This window comes from Ictidomys tridecemlineatus, chromosome 15 (assembly GCF_052094955.1).
Source record: "Ictidomys tridecemlineatus isolate mIctTri1 chromosome 15, mIctTri1.hap1, whole genome shotgun sequence".
Taxonomy (NCBI): Eukaryota; Metazoa; Chordata; class Mammalia; order Rodentia; family Sciuridae; genus Ictidomys; species Ictidomys tridecemlineatus.
This window is the reverse complement of record NC_135491.1, coordinates 17671273-17686261: the sequence shown is the minus strand read 5'-3', so window position 1 is coordinate 17686261 and position 14989 is coordinate 17671273. Positions and strand designations below refer to the sequence as shown.

Genomic DNA, 14989 nt, shown 5'->3' with positions numbered 1-14989 from the left:
CGGCGGCTGCAGCAGCGATCCGCCGCCGAACGGGTCCAGGTCGGGAGGCGGGCGCGCGAACCGGCGATCTAGGGGAGAGGCGGCGGCCATCCAGAGCGGGCCTTGTTAAAATAAGTCGCGGCGGCGGCGGCGGCTGCTCAGGGAAGGAGGCCCGAGGGCCGCGTGCGGCGGGCGGGGGGCGGCTGCGCTGAGTCCCGGAGCCTCGGGCAGCCCGGAGTCGGCGGGCGGGCGGAGGCGGCGGCGGCAGGAGGAGGCGGCGGCTGCAGGAGCGACGACGGCGGCGGCGGCGGCGGCATCTCCTCCTCACATGACCCCACTGTTTGTCCCCGTGATCAGCGCGAGCGGCTCCCGTGTCTCCTCCGTCCCCTCCTGCCGCGCGGCGTGAGCGCCGGGCTCGGGGCCCCCCCGGCCGCCCGCCCCCTCCCCTCCCTCCCTCCCCCCTCCCCTCCCCCCCCGGGCCCCGCGCCCCCCCCGCCCCCACCCCCCCCATGGACATGCTGGACCCGGGTCTGGATCCCGCTGCCTCGGCCACCGCTGCTGCCGCTGCCAGGTAAGAGCGCCCGGCAGACCGGTGCCCTCGCGCGCCCGGGTCCCGGCCCTTCGGCCTGCCGGCCGGGCCGCCATGATCCGGAGCGGCCGCCGGGCCCGGCTCAAAATGGAGGCCGCGAGGGAGGGGGCGCCCGGTGCCTAGCGCCCCCGGCCCCCCACCCTGGCGGCGTCCGGCCCCATGCGGTGCCGGGCGGCCTGGGGCCCTGCCCCCTGGCGAAGGGGCGCGGGCACCCCTGACCCTGACCCCTCTTCCTCCTGTCCCTGCCGCAGCCACGACAAGGGACCCGAGGCCGAGGAGGGCGTCGAGCTGCAAGAAGGTGAGTGCTTGCGGGTCCACTGGGGCTGCGGCCCACGCCCGGAGAGGGGCTGGGGGCGCTCTGACCCCAGGCGACCGCTGATCATTGCTCTCTACACTCTGACCGCAGGCGGGGACGGTCCTGGGGCGGAGGAGCAAACGGCGGTGGCCATCGCCAGCGTCCAGCAGGCGGCGTTCGGTGACCACAACATCCAGTACCAGTTCCGCACAGAGAATAATGGAGGACAGGTGAGGCAGCGGGCCGGGAGCCCCGCGGGCCAGTGGTGGGCTGAGCAGAGGGCGGCGCGCGGGCGGGCTGAGAGGCTCTGACCTGGCCCCAGCCCCGGCCCCAGCGCCGGTCTCGTCGCTCTGCCGCCCCCTGCAGGTGACATACCGCGTAGTCCAGGTGACTGATGGTCAGCTGGATGGCCAGGGAGACACAGCTGGCGCCGTCAGCGTCGTGTCCACGGCTGCCTTTGCGGGGGGGCAGCAGGCTGTGACCCAGGTGGGCGTGGACGGGGCAGCCCAGCGCCCTGGCCCCGCCGCTGCCTCTGTGCCCCCAGGTCCCGCAGCACCCTTCCCACTGGTAGGTGCCCAACAACTTCTGGGAATATGGAGAGGGATGCTAACTATCCTGGAAGCTCCAGGGGGTGGGGCAGGCGAGGTGGCACACATGCCACCTTTAGGCTGTGGATGATGTGGGGTCAGGTGCCTTTTGGGCAGAGGGAATCCTTAAATCTCTTGGAGTTTTGTCTGTTTTTCCTGTAAAATGGGGATGATGTCTGTAAGTGAAAATCCTCTTGGAGTAAAAAATGAACAGATTCAGCAAGTGAAGGCTGAGTCAAGGTGCTTGGCTGTCACACTGTCACAGACACAGGACAACATAGTACGCGCAGAGGGCTTCCTCCTCCCCACAGAAAATGCACCAAAAATCAAGTACCACAACAAAGGGGACAGAGATAGCTAAGGGTGGCCTCTGTGTCCTCCTACTTCCCAGGCTGTAATCCAGAATCCCTTCAGCAATGGTGGCAGCCCAGCAGCGGAGGCTGTCAGTGGAGAGGCGCGGTTTGCCTATTTCCCCGCATCCAGTGTGGGAGATACCACTGCTGTGTCCGTGCAAACCACCGACCAGAGCTTGCAGGCCGGAGGTAAGGAGAGGAAGTGGCGAGGGTGGAAGGCAGGGGAAGCAACAGGCCTATCAGGGAGGGAAGTCCCCAACCAGTTCCAACTCTGCCCCATCTTGGTGCTAACCCCTGCTTCCCCTGCAGGCCAGTTCTATGTCATGATGACACCCCAGGATGTGCTGCAGACAGGAACACAGAGGACGATCGCACCCCGGACACACCCCTATTCCCCGTAGGTGCAGGAGTCTCAGTCCCAGGGATGCTGGGAGGTCTGGTATTGAGACCAGAAGAAGGGAGGGTTTTCTGTCTCTGAGCTGGGCAGGTCATCACACAGCAGGCACCAGGTGCATTTTTAGTCTGTTTCTACATCTGAAGGGCAAGTAGAGAAAGACCATGCTCTTGCTTTCTGCACATGAGTTTACCATACAAAGATAATTGCAGAGTCTGACTTTTCAAATAAATGCTTAGGTAAATGAGCCTGAGATAATAGGTGCCCATTTTTTTTTCTCTTCTAGAAAAATTGACGGAACCAGAACACCACGGGATGAGAGAAGAAGAGCTCAGCACAATGAAGGTAAGGACAGATGAGGCTCCTGGGTTGGCCCAGGCTGCAGCCTCCCAGGCACAGCCAGTCCTGGGTTTGGCATTACAGACACGGAGGCAGCTGAAGCCCGTCGCCAGACTCGTTCCTAGTGTTTGACAGGTGCTTGTTGAATGCTGGAACAATCAAAATGGAGGGGCAAGAGAGGAGAGCATGGGCTCAAGAATAGAGAAGCAATTGATATTGGCCAGCTGTTTATGTGGTACCCGGCTCCTGGTTTTGCATTGGTGGTCAGCATGTAAAATGGCAGATTTTACATTCACATAGAGATTTCTTGAGAAATTGTGTTGATCCGGCTGCCCTGAACCAACCTGGCAGCTGTTGTGTCCTTGCATGACATTTCCATGCCCATCTGGCCCTCCAGCAGTAGCTCTGGTCCCCTGGGCGCACACTCAGGGGTGAGCTGTGCCTCTGGCTGGGTGAGCCCAGACCCTCCTGCCCTTCCTAGAAACAGCACATCCCATCCTGAACTCTTGTCCCTTGGTGCCGTTCTTGGGTCTTCCTGCCTTAGTCGTCATCACTGCAGATACAGCAGCCTATAGGTGCCAAGGGAGCACTGATACCCAAACAGACATCACTGGATAAATATTTACTGACCCTGCATCCCTGGCGTGGCAGCCCAGGCCCTGTGCCAGGTCTAGAGCCTGGCCTGAACATGGAGGCTCAGAAGAGGGAGGACCTGTGGCTGAGGCTTTGAAGTGCAGTGATGTGAGGAAACCAGGAAGACTTTGTGAGCAGACTGGGGGGGGTCATATTGCTTCAGGGGTGCTGGTTCAGTTGTAGTAGAGGTTCCATGTGGTGGCCTGGGGAGCAGAGCCTCAAGGGTTGAGGAAGGCCTTGGGTCCTGAACTGTTTGCCGTGGGGTGGGGTTGCGTTTCTGTTCTGAGCTGCTGGCTGGGTTCAGGCACTGGGCCGACAGGTGCGTACTCTGGCAGCCCAGAGTTCAGGCCCACAGGATGATAGGTCTCGACAATCACAGTGCGCCCTGGGATGGTAGAAACAAGTCACACGAAGCTGCAATGTGGCTTTAGGTGGCATGGTGGACACTTGCAGAAGATAAAGCTGGGTGAGGAGGGTGACAGGAATGATGGCTGTGTGCTCTGATGGCCTCTCAAGGGGTAACGTTTCTGCAGAGGCATGAATGGACCTTAGGGAATGAGACACTTGGGGATCTGGGAGGAGTCCCAGACAGCAGGGAGCATGGAAAAGGCTCAGGCCCTGCGCTGCTGCCCAGCTTGTGTGTAAGAAGAGAACTCGTGGAAGGACGGAGGAAGGGGGTGCCGTCCGGGCCAGATTCCTCTGGGCCTTATGAGAGGCTTCCCGGTAGCTGTCCCTGCCCCTGAGTGGGGTTCTGGTGTGACAGGAAGCCAGTAGAAAGTTCCTGAGTGGGGACTGATGGTAAGAGTGGCAGAAACCAGAAGTTTTGAAAATAGGAGGTGACCACGAGTGTCCACCTGAGACGGCCAGGTGTGGAGAGAAGACTCCCATTGCTGAAGAGTCAGGGCCTTGGCTGAGATCAGGTTGCTTTAAAGGGACAGGGTGAGTTGGAGCTTGGTTTGGGTTGATTTGAGGGGCTGAGGTTTGAGGGCCCTGCAGTGGGCTACCAGAGCAGCCATGGTTCCAGCCTCCTGGCCTCAGGCTAGCATTGAACATCTTTGCCTGTGTTGACCTTTGGAAAATGGCACTAACACGCTCACTCGGGGGCTCCCAGTGGAGATCAGTGAGCTGAGGTTGGGAGGCCCCACCACTGTTGCATGGGAAGCTGCAAGTACACATCCCTGTCGCACCCTCCTCCACCTCTCCCACCGTCCTCCACCTCTCCCACCGTCCTCCACCTCTCCCACCTCCTCCACCTCTCCCACCCCCCTCCACCTCTCCCACCCCCCTCCACCTCTCCCACCCTCCTCCACCTCTCCCACCCCCCTCCACCTCTCCCACCCTCCTCCACCTCCCCCACCCCCCTCCACCTCTCCCACCCTCCTCTACCTCTCCCTGCAGTTCATCAGCCTCCAAGTGGTTTCCAGTAGTCCTCATCCTCCAGAAAGCAGTTTTCCTCCTAAACTTGCCCTCACCCTCCAGCATGTCCTGCCCTCCCGCTCCTACACTCCATAACACTAGAACCACCATCTGCCCATCCTCCTTTTCCCGTGGCTGTCTGGCCCTACAGATGGGCTCCATTGAAGGTCACCCAGGATGACCTCATTGCCAAATATGCTGGCTTCCTTTCCCATCTGAGCTCCAAGCATCTGACCATGCTCCACCCCCTTTCCAGGAATGTCCCCTTCTCTTTTACCCTCTCTGATTCTTCTGCAGTTCCGCAACTAAAACATGCAGGGTCACTCCAGGGGAAGTGGGCTGCACGAAATAATCACACAGAGACAGAGAAATACCTTTTTATTTGGGTTCTGTGACGGCTCCTCTCACCTTAAGGGTCCGTGGAAAGAGTGAGAGGAGCTGAGCTGAACCCTTTTAATGGGGAGAAGCCATTCAAATGAGGCAAGGGGTCAGGTTTCAGTGGTGGAGTCTAGCTTGGTGATGTCTGCTGTCAGCAGATTGACATCTAGGGAGGCCACGCCCATCTCATGAGCGGTGTGGAGATCTTGGCAGAGCAAGCGAAAAGGCCACAGCGAGGCCCCCCCAAAAAGAGGGGCAGCGTTGGTTCAGTTCACCCTGTGCGCTCAATGCCCATAGTTCACACACACACAGCCCGCGGCTGGCTTGCCACAGCGCCACATTCTCATTGCTCAGGGCTAAGGGGTGCTCAGTTCCCATGTGACAGCTCCCAACATTCCAGTCTTTGCTTCTTCTTCTCCATCTGTTCCTCAAAGCAAAGTCCCCCAACTTTTCTTGGAAGGTTTATTAACAAACTCTCCAGGACCCTCCCTGCAAGTTCCAAATGACTAGATCAGAGGGGAATCTATTTCTGATGCATGTTCCAGGTACTTCTTCACATCAGGCAAGTTTGGAGAATGGCTTTGGTGGTCTCTTCCATCTGCCTCACAAGTTTGACTCATGAGGTCCAGGGATGGCCCCTCAGAAGCTCTGGTTGGTCAGTGTCCCTAATACTCTGACCCCAGTTATAAGTACCTGCCATTCTCTTCTCCAAGAGTCTATGGCTCACAGCAGGCTGAGCCTGCCTCTGTGTCCGCCCAGGGTTTTGCCCACCACCTGGATGCTGGTGCTGTGCAAAGCTGTGCTGACTCCATTCTTCTCCCTTGGACTCTAGACCCCTGTTTGGAAGTGCCACTCAAAATCTCCATCGCTCCTGTCTGAGATGCCTCAAGATCAACTTTGTCCAAAAGAGAACTTTGTCTCCCCTCCCCAGAGCTTCCCCTGCAGCACTTCCTTGTCCGCAGCAGCTGAAGGCAGTCCTATCAGTCACCCAAACCTGAAACCCGAGGCCAAGGCAGCTTGCCACTCTTGCCCTACATCCACGTCTTGAAGGCTCTGTGTAAATGGCTCTCACTCAGCTTCTCCTCCTCCTCCCCACCTTGGCCGCTCTGCAGGGGCCTCTCCCAGGAGGACTCCTGCAGGGGCCTGAGGGAGTGCCTTATGTTTGGTGTGTCACAGAGGGGGACAGGGGACCCTAAATGAACTGGGGTGCATGGGTCAGCCTGTGGCCAGAAATCCAAATCTTTATATGAAATCTGACTTAAATACCAGATAGAATTACTTTTTGTATTTCTTGGTTTTCACTATTAATATTCCTAATTCCTTTCATCTACTTACTTTCAACTTCAATTTGCAGGGTTTTGTTTTTTGTGTTTGTGTTTCTTTTCTGACTCCCTCACTTTAAAATATGATTTTAAGCCTTTCTTTGTTTCCTAATGCAAGCACTTATAGTTGCATATTTCCCTCTAACACTGCTTTTTATTTATTTATTTCTATGTAGTGCTGAGGATGAACCCAGGGCCTCACTCATGTGAGCAAGAGCTCTACCGCTGAGCCCCAGCCCTCTAACACTGCTTTAGATAGGTTGTGTCTTTATTATCCTTGAGTTCAAAATATTTTCCAATTTTCCTTCTGATTACTTCTTTGACCCTTGGGTCATTTATAAGTGCGTTGTTTAACTTCCAAATATTTGTGGGTTTTCTGGATATCTTTTTTGTTAATTGATGTTTAATTTAGTTCTCTTGTGGTCAGAGAGCATACTTTATGTGGTTCCAAATTCTTTGAACTTTCTGAGACCTTAGGGCCCAACGTGTGGTCTAGCTGGATGAAAGTGCCGTGTGCACTCGACTGGCCGTGTGGCTGTGGCTGTGGGCAAAGGTTCTCTGTGTCAAGGAGGCCAGTTTGGCTGAGTGTGGGACTTTTCTCTCCTGGTGTTATTTTTTGTTTGTTTTGTTGACTTTTTCTTGCGGTTGTTGAGGAATGTTGACTTCTCAGACTAGATTTGTGAGTTTGTCCGTTTCTCTCTTCAGTCCTGGTAGGTTGTGCTGCTCGACTATGTTTTAAGTGTTGCGTGGGTGTAACAGAAGTTCTCCCATGGAGTCAATGTGACCCTAGCCTCCTCCATTCAAAAGTGCTCTGATGTCTTCCCAAGCCCCAGGCTTGATCCTGTCACCACTGCTTGGGGTGACAAGCCCTGGGCCTGAGGGGCTGGAGCTCTGGAGGAAGAGCTGAGGTCCAGCCCCACCAGCAGAGCACGCAAGACTTGACCACCTGTGGCACCTCTTCTCGCTCCCCCTACCCACCCACATTGTGTTTTCATGTCACCATTTCTGGGCCCTTGCCACCTATCACCTGATGCCCCTCCTCACGGGAGCCAGCTCAGATGTTCTCAAGTCTCCTCTGAAGATTCATCCCAGCCTCAATCCCAAGCAGAAAATTCTGCCCCACCTGCCCTTCCCGGGCACTGGGTAGTCATCAGCTGTGGGGTCACTGTGGCCCCGCAGTGGTGCTGAGTGTCAGCAAGACAGGACCAGGAGTTGATTCCACCCTAGATCCCAGCCTTGTGGAGGGTCCCGCAGGCCACCATGAAGGCAGCAGGTTTTTTCAGAAGTAAATGTAAACTACAGAGGCTACCCCGCCCCTATCCCTGCCCTGCTGGCCTGGAATGACAGTGCCGGGAGATGAGTCTGCGCCCGGGCTGGCTCGGAAGGCTGAGGTGGAGGGAGAGGAAGCTGAGAGGCAGCTGCTGTTGAGAGCTTTGGGAAGAGCACATTGTGGAGGGATGTGGTGGTGGTGCTGCCAGGCCTGGGGTGGACTCCGCTTTGCTGCTCCTTTTGGCCACAGAGTCCCCATAGGTGCGGCCACCCTCCGTGGCAGACCCTACTCACCATGACCGTGATGGGAAGCGAAGCTGCACCAGAGCCCAGCGCAGAGTGAGAGAGTGAGCTCGGCCCTGCAGCAAGTGCAGCCCCGGGCACCGGGCATCGTTCTCAGCATGGTGTTGGGCAGCTTCCAGAGGAAGAGAGGACAGCGAGGAGAAGTAGGGCTGGGAGGAGAGACCAGAGGGGAGAAGAGTCGTCCTTGGAGGGTGATGTCACCCAGGCCAATGCAGGAGGCTTTTGGAGGCAGGAAAGGCTGGTCAGCAGGAGTGGACGAACCCAGAGAAGACAGTGGCTCTGCGCTCACGGGCCATGAGCAGCCCTCGAGGGGTGGCAGGGCTGGGTGGAGGTGCTGAACTCCGGGGGAATGAAGAGGGTGCCCTCACTCTCGCCTCCCTTCTCCCCCTGCCAGTTTCCCGTCACCACTCTCCGACCCTTAGAAAGTGTCCCCTTACCCACTTTTTAAGCTCCCCACTCCACAGACTCCACAGACTTCTTGAGCCTTCCTGGCCAGAGGGTGGGGCTGGGGTGAGGGCAGCTGGGAGTGCCTGGGGCTTCTGTGTCCCCAGGGGGTGTGGTCCTGAACGGGCTGCTAATGAAGGCTTGAGGCAGTCTGGCCTCTGGGAGCCTGAGAGGATCTGGGTCCAGTGCACCCGGCTCCTGGGGAGAGCAGGTTAGGGACTGAGTTTGGCCAAAGGAAGAGCACACAGCCTGCCTGCAGGGGTGACTGCCACCCAGCTCAGCTGCTTCGGAGTGACACTGTAGAGATTATAGAATAAAATCTCAAACCCAGACTTTCCAGGTGAAGTTCTCTATTAGTTCACCATTTGGCCTTCAGGGTATAGGGTTCCTGCTCATGTTCCATCGTGCTCCCCAAGAACAAATGACCTTGGGGAGCCCTTGAGAGCCATGGGTGCCAGTCTGGGGAGCTGGAAGATGTTGCCAGGACTCTGGAGAAAGACTTTAAATAGGGGCAAGATGAGATTAGACTTTGATTTTTAAAGATGAGAGGGAAAGCCAGATGGTGGTGGCGCACACCTGTAATCCCAGTGGCTTGGGAGGCTGAGGCAGGAGGGTTTCGAGTTCAAAGCCAGCTCCGCAACTTAGTGAGGCCCTAAGGAACTCAGCAAGACCTTGTCTCTAAATAAAATATAAAATGGGGCTGGGGATGTAGCTCAGTGGTTAAGAAGTGTCCCTGGGTTCAATCCTTGGTACCAAGAAAAAAAAAAAAAGTGGGAAAACAAGATCATGGGACCCAGAGTTTCTGAAACGATGTAGAGAATCAAACGTAGGGGTTGTGGGCACAGGAGTGTTATAGGATCCTGTGTCAATTTTGCCTCCCAAGAACATGAGCCCACTGTGCCCAGATGCCATCTTTTAAAAGAAGCCCAAGATGCCCATCATGAGTGAAATTTTTAAATGTTGACTCAGATTCTGTCAGTACGCTGGGCAGGCCAACAAAATGGCCACCGTCCCTGGCTTCTGGTTTCTGCCAGGGTGTGAGGTGTGCCCGAGGTGTGAGGCACGTGGGGGTCAGGGTTTGATCCTTCCTCCTTATGAAGCAGCAAAGCCAGCTTGGGGGAGGCCTGTCAGGGTTCACATCTCTGCACTTCCTGGCTATAGGCTTAGGCAGGGCCCTCGCTGTCCCTTGGTGTGCTCAGCACCGACAGTCTGTGCTGCCAGGCACACCGGAAGTGCTGTCCTTGTAGCCGGGACTGTTGCTGTTTTTCCTTCAGTGGAGCGGAGGCGGAGGGACAAGATCAACAACTGGATCGTCCAACTTTCAAAAATCATTCCAGACTGTAATGCAGACAACAGCAAGACAGGAGCGGTGAGTGCCCGCCGCCCTCGGTGGCCCAGTTTCCCAGGCCTCTTCCAGGAAGTCTGGCTGGCAGTGGGCACAGAATTGTCCTGGGATGGGATGGTGGGCAGTGCTCCCTCTGATGCTCTTGCCCACCCGCTGCCCCAGAGTAAAGGGGGGATCCTGTCGAAGGCCTGCGATTACATCCGGGAGCTACGCCAGACCAACCAGCGCATGCAGGAGACCTTCAAGGAGGCCGAGCGGCTGCAGATGGACAATGAGCTCCTGCGGCAACAGGTGAGAGCCAGGCTGGGGCCAGACAGGGGCCTCAGGAGCCAGCCCCAGCTCACTCCCTTGTCCCCTGTCTGCAGATCGAGGAGTTGAAGAATGAGAACGCCCTGCTTCGAGCCCAGCTGCAGCAGCACAACCTGGAGATGGTGGGCGAGAGCACCCGGCAGTGACGTGACGCCCGCCCCCAGTGTGCAGCCGCTGGCCTCTGCTGCCCCCTCCCCCAGCCCTTAGCACAGAGAGGGACAGACGCCCCTCCCCCAGCTGCGTTTTTTATAGTAGATTTTTAACAAAAACGGGGAGAAATAATGCATTTCTGTGGATACATTGCCCACCGCCCTCCTCAACTTGGAACGATACCCCTCCCCGTCTGTCTGTCGATCGGTCTCCCTTCCCCTGGCCCTCACCATGCCTGGCACTTCTAGTGGTCTCACCTGGAGGCTAAAGGAAGGACAGAGGCCCTGCCGCTTCCCGCTGCTTCCTTGGTTTCTAGAGGTGCTGAGACAGGGTGCTTATGGGAAGGAGGGAGCTTTGGGGGGGCCATCCCTGGGACCTGGACCTAAGCAGGGAGGCCATGTCCCACCCCACCTCTTGTTTCTGGATCCCTGCTCCCTCTGGGTGTGTGTATGTGTGTGTGAGCGCGTGTGTGTGCGTGTGCGTGTGTGTGTGTTTGTGTGTGTGTGTGTGTGTAATTTTCTTTATGGAAAAATGGACAAAAAAAAAATAGAGAGAGAGAGGTATTTAACTGCAATAAACTGGCCCACGTGGCCCCCGCCTTGTCTGTCTGTGTCTCTGCGTTTCAGGTGTGGGGAGGGCTGGCGTCTGTACAGAGCTCCCTGAGGCCAGGGCCTCAGCTGCTGTGGTCATGGCTGTGTGCCAGTCCTTGCCATTCCATACCAATGGGTACCCAGTCTGTGTGTTGGAGACCCAGGGGACATGGATGTGGGGTCAGGGGAGCTGGGGTCAAGGACATGCTGCATGTTGAAGAGGCTGGGGTCCCTTGTGTCAGCAATTCCTGTCATTGGGCCTGGCTCCCAGCCTTGTCCTTGCGAAGCCCTCCCCTCCGCACCAGCCAATGATGGGGCCTGGCCTTGAGCCCCCCACCCCCAGGGAGGGCAGATGGCCAGGAAGCCAGGCTTGGCCCGTCAGCCTGTCGCCTCGCACCGTGGCTCTGGCGCCTGTGCTGTGACCCCTGGCCCTGGCTGGTGATGAAACCTGGCCTGAGCTGTGACGCAGCCATGCTGCTAGGGCTGGGGACGCTGCTGTCTCGGGTGAGCTTCCCATCGTTCATGGCCTCCTGTGGCCCCTGTTCATGCCCTCCCCAAATCCAGGCGTGCTGCAGGTCACCATGCTGAGCTTCCCAAGTGCCTCCAACTGGCCTCTCCCCTCTGAGAGCCCTTTTCCTGATCATCCCCCTTTGAAGTCGTCCTTGAGAGTGGGTGGCAGGAGGAGCTACCTAGCAGAGTGATGGAGGGGCTGTGGCAGGAGCAGCCCTTACTCCCCCAGCAGCCGTCCATTTTTGTGGTTTCAAATGGGTCCTGACAGCCTGGCCAGAAGTGTCACTCCTTGACAACATCATTCCCAAGTCTCCAGTGGATTGCGATGGCATGAGTCAAAATGGCCAACACCCTGTCTCCAGAGTTGAAGTCCGTGGGTCTCCTGAGCCACATGCATCGTGAGGTGGCTAGGTGGGAATGAAGGCACCACACAGCCCTGGTCATTCCCCTCCTAGGAGCAGCCTGGGAACAAGCTCAAAAGCAATTCAAAACAAAACCTTGCTGATTTCAAGGTGCAGGTGTGACACCGTGAAATACAGTGTTGGGATGGGAGGGCGCCGGCTGCCCCTGTTGAGCCAGGTCTAGTGCTACTGTGCCCTGCCAGGTTTGGGCCCTGGAGTCAGAGATGCCAGGACCTGGGGTCAGTGTGGAGAAGGCAACCAAGGCCCCCAGATACAGAGCAGAGCCCAGGTTGGGGAAATCAGGGGCTACCTAAGTGGCACTGGCTGACACAAGTGAGTTGATACAAATGCTGGCATAGAAGATGTAGCCAGCAGATGCCAGCTGTTGCCACGACTGCCATCTTTCATGCTCAAAAGTTCACTCAGTCATTTTCCAGCGACTAGGCCTACGTCTCAAGGTTCTGACACTTGGGAAGCAGCACAGAGTGTGTTGGAGACTCCTGTGGGCCGAGTTCCCCAGGCACCTGGCTCTCCGGTGTCCCCCCCAGAGCCTGTGTGAAGAGAACACTAAGGAACGGGACGCTCTCCCCGCAAACCATGCCGGGCCCTTCTGAGGGGCCCATGAGCAATAGAGAGGTGTGAATGAGGATGCCAGGGAGGGGCGGGACAGGAGCCAGGGGCACCCCTTCCTTTCACAAGTCTGGAGAGGACCACCTGAGAATCTGACACCAGAAGATGGTCCTGGGAGACAAGGTCGAGGTTTCTACTAACAAACCAGGTCAACTTCCGGGACAAAAAGTGGAATTTTTCTTTCTTTCCCTGAGATCAACAGGGTGACGTTATATTGGGGAAAAAGGTACTCCCGGTGACTGGCTAGACGCCTGTGTCTGTGGCCCCGTCTGCCCCACCCCCTGAACACACCTCTGCTGGCTGAGGGTGACACAACCCTGTTCCCTGTCACTCTGTTCCCGCTTATCTCTCCCGCCTTTTAGGCGCCACCACCTTCTTGGAAATGAGTTAGGGCAAAGGGGTGGGGGCTCGGACCACCTCCTCCAGCAGGCCCCATAAAAGCCACTGTAACTGCACCCCAGTCACCACGGCAAATCCTAGACCCAAGAGCAGGTCAGACAGACAGACAGCACAATGGCACTGAACACCCAGATCCGGGCTGCCTGCCTCCTGCTCCTCCTCCTCGCCAGCCTGGCCACTGCCTCCAGCCTCCAGCAACAGGTAAGAGCCCTGGGGCCAGGACGGGGATGGAGGGTCAGCCCCTGGGAAGGGGCTGCTGAAGGCAGCCGGAGGACCCCTAGCACTGAGCAAAGCTCAGGACAACTCAGAGGGACTGGCAGTTGCTGAAAGAGCAAGGATGGAGTGGCAAGTTCAGGGGACCCTGATGTAATGACACAAGTATCATTGAGGGCCTCCTCTATCAAATCTTATTGTATACAATGGGGATAAAGCAATGCGCAAGGCAGAGACAACATCTTTGCTCTTATGGAGTTTATGTCTTGGTCAGGTCATTAGTTAATGAGCAATTAAAACAAATAAATAATTCTGTTTAATAAATACTGTTCACAAATGATGTAAAGGACAGTGGTAGTGTGACCACAGGGCAGGGGGACAAGAGGTGGAAGCAGGGGCCCATAGTCAAGCAAGAGTGTTCTGTGAGAAAAGTCCAGTTGGCCTGTGCTTTGGACGGTAGCAGGTGAGCAGGAGCGTGGAGCTCCTGAGGATGGGAGGAGATGGTGCCAGGAGACAAGGTCGGGTGGGCAGGTCACAGATCAGGCCAGCCTCGTGGGCAGCTGCACGGACACTGACTTTTCCTGAGTGCTGGGGAAGGGCTGTAGGCTTTTTCAATGAAGAAAGCCACATTCTGATGGTAAGAGTCTGAGTGAAAGTCACTGGATGGTAAGGGGACCGGGGCAGGAAGACCTGGCTGATGCTGGCATCCAGCCAAGGGAGGGTGACAACCCCGAAGAAGAGAATTGACCGCAGAGAGTAAAGGTGACATATCTGGGATGCTTTTAGGAAGGCAGGGAGGAAAGCAGAAAGGCAAGATTCCCTCCTCCGAGCCAGCTGGATGATGAGGTCACCAGGCACCTGGGGAGGAACAGGTTGGTGGGAGCAAGTCCAAGATCTCTGTTGGACTCTGCCATCCTCAATGCCCCCTTCTCTTTCACAGACAGGGCAACTCACGAGGCAGCCCGCAGAGCGCCACCCCCAGTACACAGCTGTGACCGAAGCCCACTTGACGGTAAGAGTGGTTGAACTCCCTACCCTGTCCCCTCGCCTGCCCAGGCCACGCTGCATCTGGCCGCTCACTCTCCCTTCCTTCCCACAGCCGGTGAGCCAGAGGCTAAGGAGGCGAGACACCCACATTCCCATCTGCATTTTCTGCTGCAAATGCTGTACAAATTCCGGGTGTGGAATTTGCTGCAAGACCTAGAGTCTTCCTGTCCTGAGCCCCTGGGCCTCCCTCCCTCCCTTATTTATTCCTGTTGCCCTCCAACCATCGTCTTGGAATAAAATGCCTGGTTCTTGTATTTTTCAAACTGGAGTGTCTGCTGTCCTTTCTCGCAGCCCGTGCATTGCAAGGGCCAATGTTAGATTGGTGTGTTATGGGAGCTTGCCAGAAAGTTGGTGAAGTAAATTTGCTTTCTGTTCTCTCCCTTCTTTCCCCACTTCAAAAGACCTGGAATTTATGTTGCAACAGCAAGAAATGAAAAGTTAAACAAAGTTGCCTCTCCTCAGAATCTTGGTGTGCATCAATTGAAAACTCTGGAGCCCTCTACACTAAGCTCCATCTCCAGCCCCATTTATTTTTATTTTATTATTTTATTTTTATTTTGAGACAGGGTCTCTGTAGGTTGCCTAGGCTGTCTTTGAATTTGGGAACCTCTGTCTCAGCCTCCTTAGTATCTGGGGTTATCCATGAGCACCACTGTACCCAGCTCTTTGGAGTCTTCCTAAAACAGGGGTCATGAACTCTATTGCCTAATAAAACTTCTCATAGTAAGATTCAGGGACTCCTTCTAGGGCTCCATGAAGTGGAAACTACTAAGACATTATTTGCCATTTTTCACTCTCCAAAGTGTACAGTGTCTTGTTTGCAAGGCTCTGTGACACGATGACATCATTGCAGATAGCTGACGGCTTGTGTGCTTGTATATCTCGCGCTCCAAAATCCATCAATTACAACTTCTATTACATTAAGCAACTACAGCTTTAACATACAAAAACTTAAAAACAAAATCTCTCTGAGATTTTAAAACTTTTTTTTAGAAGAGTTCAAAGATCCTGATACCAAAACATCTGAGAATCACTGACCATCGGGGATCAGAAAGGTACAGTAAGTGAGTGAGGAATGTTGGATTTGCTTTACG

At 56.0% G+C, this 14989-nt stretch overlaps 2 protein-coding genes across 5 annotated transcripts; both read left to right on the top strand.

Annotated features, from left to right (window-relative positions):
• Window positions 1–374: 374 nt before the first annotated feature.
• On the top strand, window positions 375–10709 carry Usf2 (upstream transcription factor 2, c-fos interacting). 4 transcript variants are annotated; one of them, XM_078033187.1, is made up of 10 exons: window positions 375–550; window positions 820–866; window positions 975–1093; window positions 1230–1430; window positions 1842–1992; window positions 2113–2200; window positions 2484–2542; window positions 9576–9670; window positions 9809–9937; window positions 10012–10709. In XM_078033187.1, exons 1-10 carry the CDS (start codon window positions 489–491, stop codon window positions 10099–10101), a joined length of 1041 nt encoding a protein of 346 aa, XP_077889313.1. In that variant the 5' UTR covers window positions 375–488; the 3' UTR covers window positions 10102–10709. The 4 variants fall into 4 exon arrangements, with proteins under 4 accessions (XP_077889313.1, XP_077889316.1, XP_077889314.1 ...); XM_078033190.1 differs by lacking the exon at window positions 1230–1430; XM_078033188.1 differs by lacking the exon at window positions 2113–2200.
• A 1895-nt stretch (window positions 10710–12604) lies between these two features.
• Window positions 12605–14158, top strand: Hamp (hepcidin antimicrobial peptide). The gene is made up of 3 exons (XM_005330605.5): window positions 12605–12836; window positions 13789–13860; window positions 13948–14158. Exons 1-3 carry the CDS (start codon window positions 12750–12752, stop codon window positions 14050–14052), a joined length of 264 nt encoding a protein of 87 aa, XP_005330662.1. The 5' UTR covers window positions 12605–12749; the 3' UTR covers window positions 14053–14158.
• The last annotated feature ends 831 nt before the right edge of the window (window positions 14159–14989 follow it).

Coding starts and splice junctions, on each gene's coding strand:
- Hamp (XM_005330605.5), top strand. CDS start 12,750: ATGGCACTGAACACCCAGATCCGGGCTGCCTGCCTCCTGCTCCTCCTC. Junction 12,837..13,788: donor CCTCCAGCCTCCAGCAACAG/GTAAGAGCCCTG, acceptor TCTCTTTCACAG/ACAGGGCAACTCACGAGGCA. Junction 13,861..13,947: donor TGACCGAAGCCCACTTGACG/GTAAGAGTGGTT, acceptor TCCTTCCCACAG/CCGGTGAGCCAGAGGCTAAG.
- Usf2 (XM_078033187.1), top strand. CDS start 489: ATGGACATGCTGGACCCGGGTCTGGATCCCGCTGCCTCGGCCACCGCT. Junction 2,543..9,575: donor AAGAGCTCAGCACAATGAAG/GTAAGGACAGAT, acceptor TTTTTCCTTCAG/TGGAGCGGAGGCGGAGGGAC. Junction 9,938..10,011: donor ATGAGCTCCTGCGGCAACAG/GTGAGAGCCAGG, acceptor CCCTGTCTGCAG/ATCGAGGAGTTGAAGAATGA.